Source organism: Panicum virgatum, unplaced genomic scaffold (genome assembly GCF_016808335.1).
Source record: "Panicum virgatum strain AP13 unplaced genomic scaffold, P.virgatum_v5 scaffold_4502, whole genome shotgun sequence".
Lineage (NCBI taxonomy): Eukaryota > Viridiplantae > Streptophyta > Magnoliopsida > Poales > Poaceae > Panicum > Panicum virgatum.
This window is the reverse complement of record NW_024376394.1, coordinates 24,283-34,944: the sequence shown is the minus strand read 5'-3', so window position 1 is coordinate 34,944 and position 10,662 is coordinate 24,283. Positions and strand designations below refer to the sequence as shown.

General features: G+C 45.9%; 1 protein-coding gene across 2 annotated transcripts; it reads right to left on the bottom strand.

Annotated features, from left to right (window-relative positions):
- Positions 1–336: 336 nt before the first annotated feature.
- On the bottom strand, positions 337–10,144 carry LOC120694270. 2 transcript variants are annotated; one of them, XR_005683407.1, is made up of 2 exons: positions 9,895–10,144; positions 337–890 (listed from the first exon to the last, which is right to left on the bottom strand). XR_005683407.1 is itself a non-coding variant. In XM_039977443.1 (2 exons), exon 2 carries the CDS (start codon positions 7,604–7,606, stop codon positions 5,282–5,284), a length of 2,325 nt encoding a protein of 774 aa, XP_039833377.1. In that variant the 5' UTR covers positions 7,607–7,636; positions 9,895–10,144; the 3' UTR covers positions 5,035–5,281. The 2 variants fall into 2 exon arrangements, 1 of the variants encoding a protein (XP_039833377.1); XM_039977443.1 differs by lacking the exon at positions 337–890 and adding an exon at positions 5,035–7,636.
- Between the last annotated feature and the right edge of the window lie 518 nt (positions 10,145–10,662).

Below are 10,662 nucleotides of genomic sequence, written 5' to 3'. Positions count from 1 at the left end.
GGGGCTCCCACTTACATGTGGGGCCCGGCTGTCAGCCCCCTTTAATGTTATCTTTATTGTTTTTTTGCTGAAAACTTTAAAATTTTGTAGAAAAATAACGAAAAATTAGAAAAATGCAGGTGAAAAGGAAGACATAATTACCTTACAATTACGCCTTCTTGATATATATCATTAGGAATCAGCATACAAATTCATAATGCTCAGTTCAGCTTCCTCAATTTGAAATAAACTTGCAATAAATATATGGAGATGTGTTACTGCCTAAATGTTAAACATAAAATAGTAAACACATAATAAAGTATATGGAGATGTGTAAAAATATTGAGATGCTAGTATTTCCCATAAACAATTAAAGATGAGGATAGTCATTGTAAAAAGTAACCTTGAACTAGTGCACAGAAGTTTCACATATACCTATTCATAAGAGTGCATAAGTAATAGCAAGACATACAATTTGTATGACTACAAAATTAGTTGAAACATCTGTCAGTAAACTTCAGGTTCATCCCTATGTGATATATGTTTTTGTATTGTACTAAACAGATTAGTCCAATACAAAGCTAACTACAGAGCACAACTTTGCAGACATAAGTGACAGATTTAGAGATGCTCATACTGAAAGAAATGTTCGATTTTATAGTATAGAAATGCAGGATAAGAAAGTTCAGTTTATCATGCCAAGATAATCAACAACTCTACCAGCATAGTTTGCTCGAGAAGCAGTAAAATTACACTTCGCATTTTGTCAAAATAGTTTGTTGTTGAGTACAAACCTAGTACTAGTAGCATGTCGCTGCCTCAAATAGACATATGAACAAGTGGAGCTTGTACTTACAGATTCAAAGGCATATACAGGCACCATAAACAACAGCTATGATCCACTTCTGCTCCTGTAGAATTTCAACTATTAGAAAATGAATTGTTCACAACAGGTTACATTTGAGACATTTCACCTAACAGCTGACAGGCAGAGGAAAGTAGATGTTGTATACTCGCAACAAAGGAAAATCAGAACGGAACTTTAAAATCCTAGAACAGGGAGGCTGGGGTGTGGGATTGCATTCTCACTGTTCGCTGAGGAGCTTGGGGTAGTCACGCGTGGCTCGGCGCCAGGAGCGGTACACCTGCGCAGGCCCCATGAGGATCTCAACGTGGTCGAGCCTGCGGAGGACGGCCGCGAACACGTCCAGGGCAGCGCCGCCCAGCCCTAGCCTCCTGGTGGCCCTCCACGGCTCGGGTGGGGTAGGGTCCGGGGCAGCGGGCCCGGACCAACGCGCGAAGGCAGTGGCAGCCACGGCGCCGCTACGAGGCCCCTCGCGCGTGCGACGACCGCCGGCGCACCCGTGGCGGCGGCGGCTGCGGGGTGGTCGCGCTTGAGAGCGAAGGTGGCGGGCGGGGTCAGCCACGATGGTCGGCGAGGGTGGGAGTTGGAGCGAGAGCCGGCTGGGGCTGATGAGCCGGCTGGCGATGGGAACTGCAGTGGGGTAGATCTGAGGACGGGAGGAAGAAGGGGTTGGAATTTTTTACTGTACAGCCTCATCACCGCCGGTTCATAACAAGAACTGGCGGTGATGTTTCTCATCACCGCCGGTTCGTGGCTGGAACCGGTGGTGATGGTCGGCGACCTCATCACCGCCGGTTCGTAACACGAACCGGCGGTGATGATGGACATCACTGCCGGTCCCAACGGCCACTACGGCCACCTACTTTGGACCCGGCGGTGATGAGGCATCACCGCCGGTTCGTTTTGAACCGTTGGTGATAGCCCGTTTGCTATGACCAGTTCAGTTGTAGTGACTGCCTGTTTAGATACGGTTGCTGTTTTCCCCACCACATGTGAGGAATGGAGCTAACAATTAATTCATGGAGAAAAGCATAGAACAAACAGATTGTTAAAAGGGTGACTTAATTCCTACTCTAATTAGGATTCAGGAAAAGGGGTGCTAGGATTTCTAGTTCTACTAGGACTTGAGCATGTAATCCTATTTGGAATAGGACTCCTTCTTGTATGTTGGAGAGCCTTAGAGGGACTATAATTTAGAGGAATTTTGGTGGTGGTTTCACAATTTTTGGATGAAATTTGAGAAAGTTATGAGGGTTTAAAGATTGGAACTCTGGAAAAAGGGGAAGGAGGGAATACTCCTGGCATATTCCCTGCCCAGGGGTAATTCTATGAATTACAGGTTTATTGGGGGTTGTTTCGTAAGATTTAAGGGATTGTGATTTTTGAGGGGCTTCACTGCAAATGTAGGGGCTTATCCGTGATTAGTTGAAACTACAGGGGCTTCGGTGTGAGGTCCCAAGGGTTAGCTCGCAAAACTGCGCATCCAAGGACGGCGGACCCCAAATTGTGAAAGCTCAGGTGCTAAAACATAAAAACAAGGGCCTAGACGCAATTACTTTTGAACTGTGCTGGACTGCGAGTTGATTTGCAGAAAACCCAAGGGCTCTTTAGCAAATATGCGCGGCGCTGACCGGTGCCCGGTCGGTTGACTCGGGTTCAAACAGATCTGGGCCGTTGGATTTGGATCGGATGGTCCGGACCCCTTCTGGTGTCATTCTAATCTGGATCGTCCGTTCACGATCGGACGTTCCGGACCCAATCTGGGATTGTCCTAATCGGGATCGTCCGTTCACGATCGGACATTCCGGGCCCGATCTGGGATCGTTCTAATCTGGATCGTCCGTTCACGATCGGACGTCCAGGAGTGGTTGGGCTCGCAGGCGGCGGTGCTGAGTCACCGGAGACGCGCGTCTGCGGCGGCGCGCGGCGGTGAACTCATCGGAGTAACGCATCTGTGCGATTCTGACCTCGATTCAGCTCGAGCTTGGGACCAGGAGCTAGAGCATGGCATGGGTGATTTACCTAGGGCATCTGCGCGGGCCTACAGTAAGCTGAGCGGGGTGTGCACTCGGCAAGGCGGCACTGCGGCTCTCGGGCTAGGCCGAACTCGGCCATGCGCGCGAAGGGGGGGAGAGAGTAGAGTAGAGGAGAGGCCAAATTGAGAGGGAGAATGGGAGGCGGCGCGTATTGCGTACTCACCGGGCAGCTCACGGGTGCAGGAGGCAGCCGGAGGCGAGCTCGATGCGGCGAGGGGTGGCGGTGTTCGGGGTAGTGCGTGTGGAGAACGACGGAGGGAGTGGCGAAGTGATTGAAAGGGGCTATAGAGCTTGAGGCCGGTGTGGTGGTGCTCAGGGAGCTCCGGGGAGAGGTATTTATAGGCCCGAGAGGCGGTTCGTGCGAAGGGGTGAAGCTTCGGGAGACGCCGTTCATGGCGGAGGCTCGGTGGGGGCCCTGTAGGGGCTGGGGATGGGTGTGCGAGCGCGTGGGGTAGGGCCGGCTTTGGCGCTGTACGAGGTGGGGGAAAACAGGGCCGAACGCTACGGGGCTGAGGCTGCGCGACGCGTGGCGTGGCGGAGTGTAGGGGACGGGGGCGCAAGGTGGAAGACGGCGGAGGCGTCGGGGGTCGGGGCGCCTTCGTGCACAGGAGACGGAAGGGAGCGGGCTGAAGGCGGGTTCTGCGGGGAGATGGGCCGACCTGGGCCGCGGCGCGGGGAAAGGTGAAGTTGGTCCGCAGGCCCGGGAGGGAAAAGAAGAAAAGAAAGGGATGGGCCACGCAGAGAGAATGGAAAAGCTGGCCCAAAGTGAATAGGAGCATTTCACGGTTTTTCAGAGGAGTTTTGAATTGGAATTTGAAGGGATTCCAAAAGTTCAATTTTTTAGTGAGACTTTTAAATTAGTTTTGAAAATAGGTCGTTACTGTTATAAAGGATGCAAGGAGATGCGATTTAGACAGGTTTAGGCCGCCTAATACTTGAAGCCATCCTCCATCACATGATCGGCTAGAAGTAACCTGATCAACGTTTGAGCCACTTCATCTTGTGTGTTGACTGATGGGTGCCACAAATGCCCTCATGTACCTCATGCATGAACTCCTTTGCTTTGTTAGGTCCAACACACTTCAACTGTTATCCTTTGGTTCGGTAATATAACTCTTCACCCACAAAGGTATCCTTCACTTTCTTGTACTGAATCCTCTTGCTTGCCCGCCAAGCCAGATTCTTCAAGGAGTTGAAGATATCAGTTTCCTGAAACAGAGCGGAGAAACCATTTTCTGTAGTAAAACAGAAGCAGTACGTGTTAAGTTTACGTAGTTCCATACTTCCATGCCACCTCTTCAGCCTTAATTAGTACAATTTTTTTTGAAACTTCGTACAAATAGTTTTGAATTCAAGGACATGATGCTAGCGTCTAGTTAATGTTTTAAAAAGGCAAAAGAGTTTGTCGGTTAAAGAGACGGCAGCCTCGCATGATTCATTGGGTTAGCCTATTGCTTTATTCCTTTGGACCAAGATGAGGGCTTTTTTTTCCTTATTTCCTTTATGGACCAGTCAACGCCAGTTACAGAGAGATAGTACAATGGTACGTACGTCGTCACTTCAGAAAATATGCATTTTTCTGTCAGTTTAGTTAATTTTCGTTTGTTTTCAACAAAAAAAGCTGATATTAATCGGCTTATTATAATTGGTCATAGAAAGACAGCATCAAATACATTAATTATCATCGTCTTCACCATTTGGCATTCATAAATTTAATTTTCATCAGTTCTCATAGGCCGACGTTAATTAACGGAACTAAACCCAATGTCCAGCACAATCCCTATTTCTGCTCTCTTTTTGCGCCGGGCCCTTTCTGCTTGCCGGCTCTGGATCTGGCAGGAGCTCGCACCGACTGGCGGTGTTCGCTCTACCCGCTTCGTGCCCGGCCGCACAATCCTGCCCGCCCTGTCCTGTTGCTAGTGCTGCCTCCATGCATGGTCCTGATGGACTTGTATTGGATTTGGGAATAGGACATCCTATGTATTTACTCATCTCTTTGCGGATGTACTCTGAATTTTTAATGTGTTGAATTCAAAGTTACGGATTTGATATGTTCTGAGACGGAGATAATTGGTGATAGCTAAGGTATCCTAGCTAGGGTCTATCATGGTAGACGTGTTTGGTGGTCACATCCAAGAATTCCAGTCCGTCATGTAGAAGCAAAAGTCACAAGTCATAACACATGCAGTTCTCCGATCTTGAGTACCATAATGGACAAGATACCAAACAAGCTAGCTACAGAAGGAACATTCAGACTAATCATCAGCAGATTACAGTGGCACCAACATATATAGCCACAGCATACAAATACAATGGATCATACTCGCACAAAGAAATATAGAAGCACACACAACACAAAACACCAAGATAATTGAAAGAAACGAGGGATTATATATTTGTATTAAACCACACCTGCGGCCGACGTACCAGCACCGCCGCTAGCGTCACCGGGACTACCAGAAGCAGTCGCCCTGCAGGTGGTATCTACAGTACTGGTTGGCCGGTTGACGATTCCGGCATGGTTGAGCAACGCCCAGAGAAGCGTAATGAGTTCGCCGCCACGGGCAATGGACTCCTTGTGCCCCTTCAGATTGTCTGACGGCGCGACGTACAGGATCATCTCCGACCAAAAGCCGGCCAGCAACTTCCACGCCCGCTCCTCACCGTCGATCGTCTCCACAAGCTGCTTTCCAAGCTCCACTCCGTTCCTGAGCACCTCATGCTTGGACTTGGCACTCAATAGTTGGACCAGCTGCTGATAGTCCAGTGTCGATGAAGAATCAGCCAACGCCTGGCGGGCATCCTTGTGAACTGCCTCATACAGGCTCTTGCTCCAAGCTTCTTCGTCAGGGAGCAACTCCGGACACCAGGTCACGAGGTACGTGCAGTAGCGTGACAGACAAGCGGCAGTAGTCCTATAAGAACATGAAGTAACAAATGAAGAAGCTTTGTACCTCACCTCGAGGATGCTTGTGGCGATTTGCCATGTAAGTATAATATCAGACACGTTCTTGCTGTTGCAGGCCCAGAGTAACATTTTGCCTTCTTGACCCCAGCGGCAGAGAGAAGCTTTGCCATTCCTCAGTTGTCCAGCATTATCTCTGCTGAATATTAGTGCATTAAATATAGAAACCTTCATAGCTGAGTCGACCTTCCTCTTCTGGCATGGCAGACCGAAGAGACGCCTGACAAGTGCAAGCGGGGTTCTACTTGGACCAAGAGGCAGCACTGAGCATTGACCCATTTCCTCGTCCCAATGCTTCGTCAGCTTACACCTGTGTCGACCCAAAATATGGAGAGCCCATTTGCGCATGGAAGGGGAAAGCTCATCGTTCAGAAGGCGGCAAGTGAGGACTACTTTGGTCCAGTTGGAGTAAATGTGGGAAACTATGTCCCTCACCTCAGCTATCACGACAAACACCAAAAGCGATACCAGGGGTATCAAATCCAACTCAAGGATTCCCAAATGTAGTTGTGTTGCATTCTCACATCGGATAGTACACACCATCTGATAATTGTAACAATTCCTATTGATGATTATCATCCACACTGCAAGAAAGATGCAGTAACCTATGCTCGAGAGTGAGATAATGATGCCCATGATGGGCAGCCAACACATTGAATAAGAGATCGGGAGGGATGAGTAGTAACAATCGTGAAGGAAAGAAAGCTCATCAGCTATCACACCAAATACCCTGTCAGGCTCACAATCCTTGAGCAACAAGCTCCAGAAAAAACTGATTGCATTATCAAAGCCCGAGTAAGCTAGCTCGTATCCTGCAAATCGACATCTCAGCAACTTGAACAATGCAAAAGACAAGCACAAGTCTTTTAACCTTTGTGGTGCTGGTGCTGGAAGAAGCATGCTCGTGCTATCAAACTGCCAGACTCTGTCAATAGTCACCAAGCCTGTGGCTTTTAGCAGTGTCTCCCCTGATGAGTCATCCTTGAACACATACCCCTGAGGTTGCTTCTCCACCTGTATTGTCTCCTCTCCCATAACCAATAGACGGGGAGGCTCATGCTCGCTTGCCATTAGAGGTAGCTGTTGATGCATGTACCCAAAAACAAGACGAGGATTGCGCCCAAAAGCAAAGGATTGTTGTGCGTTTTTAACCGCATAATATTTGAATACCAGTTTGGCAATCGTGACGAGAAAGAGTAAGAGTTCAAGTTGATAAAGAACAATGAGGACGTAGGTTTGGTAGTTCTCAGTAACCTCTGTGAGGTGGCTGATGCCAAGGTAAAGGGTCCAGACCCCCTGAGCAAGCAGCTCAATAGGAGGCCCTATGCTTGGACCTTCTCTGTCATCAACAGCAACTACTACGCTGGTATTGATCATGATGTTCTGAACAAGTAATGCCCAGGTTACTACAATGACTGAGTGTTTGGCTGGATTGCACAATGCGACCAAAGCAGGGCTGGACGTATTCAAGTCGTTGATCCCATGAGGGATCAAGGTAGAGACCAATACAGTGCTGCTGGAGACAACTGTGGAAATGATAGGCAAGAACAAAGTGGTGGCACCGAGGAAGATAAAACGGGTGATAGGGTGGTGACGGTAGTGCTGGCCATAGGCACCTATCCCAACTATGAATCCCGCCATGATGGCACTGGCAAGAAGCAGCGCGTCCACACGCCACAACTTCTGATTGATGTCTGTGCGAAAGGAGTTCAACACATCTTGGTCGCACTCGGCGGCTCCGACATCATCAAAATCATACATTTAACCCCACGTTTAGGAACTGACTGAGCCCTGCTCAATGAAAAGTTTCAAGATTAGCTAAAATCTGCACCAAATATATCCGTCCCGCAAAATAGTGTTTTTTGGGTTTGTCCTAAGTCACAATCTTAAGTTTGACTAAGTTTGTAGAGAAAAATATCAACGTACATCACACCAGATTACTAAATTACGAAAATATAGTTCATACTAAATCTAATGAAGGTGATTTGGTGTCAGAAATATTTTTATTCTTTTGTATAAATTTAGTCAATCTCAGGACAGTTTGACTCTGGACAAACCCAAAAAACATTGTACCGCAGAACAGAGGGAAGTATACAGCAACCTAGCTATACATGGGTAATCACATGTTCGTTGTCGCACACGCATCACCACTAGTACTTAATAACACTATCGTGGAAAAATATAGAACTCATAAGCATCAAGCTAGCTGCAGAAACATTTATCTTTAGCTAATAATAAGACGAGGATAGATTCTTTTTCTGCCTCTAAAATTCATCCGTCGCTATATTGTTTAGTACGTTGTCTGTTTCCCTGCTTTCTCTGGAGTTTGAGAGGTTAACGATCGAATCGAGAGTTTGAGACCAGGCCACAAGTCTGACGATAGTGATCGTGAACAATAAGGGTGTGAGGGGGAAAGGGTGAAAGCCAGAGGCCAGCGTTGGACTGCTAGGGATAAGGTTCCACTGGTCAAGACCATTGTGCGACAAAAGATAAAACAAAAGATATTGCGGTTTCCTGCCATATGGCCCTGGGCAATGGGGAAGATTTTTGACCATCAGGAAAAAAGATAAAAATAAAACAATAGAGTTGACATGCTCGTCACTGACTGTCTATTTCCATATGAGAGCGCCTAGTAGCAGTCTTTCGTTTCGTCCGAGTCATATATCGGCAGGGTCCCTGTTCCTTGCTGGTGTTCATTCCACAATGAGTCCCAACTAAAAAAAATGTACTCCCGCCACTTACAAATGTATGGCGCGGTTAACTTTTGTTCAAAATTTTGATCCTTCGTCTTATTCAAAAAATTTACTTAAACATGTAACTTTATAAGTCATGATCACACTATCTTAGGTGATAAAACAAATCGCAACAAAATAAATGGTAACTTGTAAAATATTTTGAATGAGACGAAGAATTAAAGTTTTTTTAAAAAAGTCAACCATGTCATACATTTGTGAATGGAGGAGTGAGTAATAGATTTTGCAAGTAATTTACTAAAATTTATGTTTCTTGTATGTGACTATCCTTTACGAAAGTATTGTATGGTATAGAATTGTAGATATGGTTTACTAGAATCGTTGTCCGGTGATGTGATATACTTGGACCTATATATGCCTTTGCTACCTATAAACTTTTTAACTAATTTACTAGATAGACTTTATGGGTGGTTATCCTTTTATGAGAATGCCATAAATTATTTTCTAGAATCAAAGTCCTTTTGCATGCCTTATTTACTATAATATATGCCACTACTCTCATAAGTTTTGTAAGTAATTTATTGGACCTTAAGCTATTTTATGTGGTTAATCATATACGATAATATTTTAAAATGATTTACTAGAATCCAAGTCCTCATCTGTGATTTATGAGGAATATATGGCATATACCCATGTAATAATTCAAACACGAAAACTAGGATGAAAAAAATTCCACAATGATGTACTCGAGGAATGAAGCAGTTCGATTTGGTAATATACTCAACACTAGAACGGAATAAGGAGTAGGGCAGGACACAAGATGAGTACGCGCGCCACAAGTATTGGGTTGTTAAGTAGATCGAACACGCTAAAAAGGTAGTCGTACGAGAAATAAGAAGCAGAGTGTCATCTAATAACCCTATTTGTTTTGACACCAAAACACGTGAGAGGAGTACTCAAATTTCTATGGAAGTCGCGATGGCATCATAATCTGAAATCATGCAGGCTGCAAATAAAAATCTTCTATATGGCATACAGGTGGGATGAGTAGAAATCGATTTTTTGTGGCCGCTCAGTGCTCACTTCGATGGATGCATGGGTCGTACGGCTCAGTGCTCCTCCCTACGACTACGAGTCAACGCTCGCTCATCGGTGGGCAGCAAGGAAAATCAAGTAGCAGATCGAGATGCTGAAACAGCCGTTGATCTGCTGTTTTAATCCGATATTAACCAGAGCCCGGAAAGCCAGAACAAATCACCTCTACTCCATTTTGGAGAAAAGCAGGAAGAGCAAGAGGACAGTGCTACGGATATGATTGCTGAAAGGAAGAGAGAAGAGGACAGTGCTGCAAATCACCTCTAACACCGCTTGATCTGCCGGAGCTGCCGCTGGCTCGCACACGGATCCGAGACGACGTCTGCTGGTGTTCCAGTCAACGAAGCCGGAGGAGACTAGCTGAGGTGAGGCCGCGATTGAGATTCGTTGAATTGCCTATTGCAATTGCAAGTCAGTGCCCATCTTCAAATCGATCGCCGGATATCTTATGTGGCTGGGCCCTGCACACGTCGACTTCTGGCAGGAATGGTATGTGCCTGAGGCGCTCGGATTCTCCCATGATCTAAGTCTACTTATTATACTATATAATCATGCATTTTAATTCTTCAATAAAATATTTAATTAATGTTCCTTAATTTCCCTAGTCATAGGAATAGCTGTTTCATTCATCGACGAGCCTCTTGATTTCGATACGTATGAAATAATTGAGTCTCCTTGCAAAGGTTTTCTTTATCGGTAAATTAAAAATATCGGAGGTCACCCATAAACAGGATAAACAGAATATATCGGAAATATTGTGACAAATTTAAATTTTTAAAAAAATTTGATAGAATTTCGCTTGAAAAATTTGATAGAATTTCGCTTAAAACATATGGACTAGGCGCGCGGGGGCGGGAGAAGGCCGAAATTTTTGGCCCGTACAGAAAAAAGGACCCCACCGATACAAAGGATATATCGGATTTATCGGTGAATATCGGCCGATAAAAAAATCATTGGTCCTTGCTACTGCTGCTATGTACTATCTCCATTCGTGAATGATTGACGTTTCGGACAGCATTTTTCTACTAA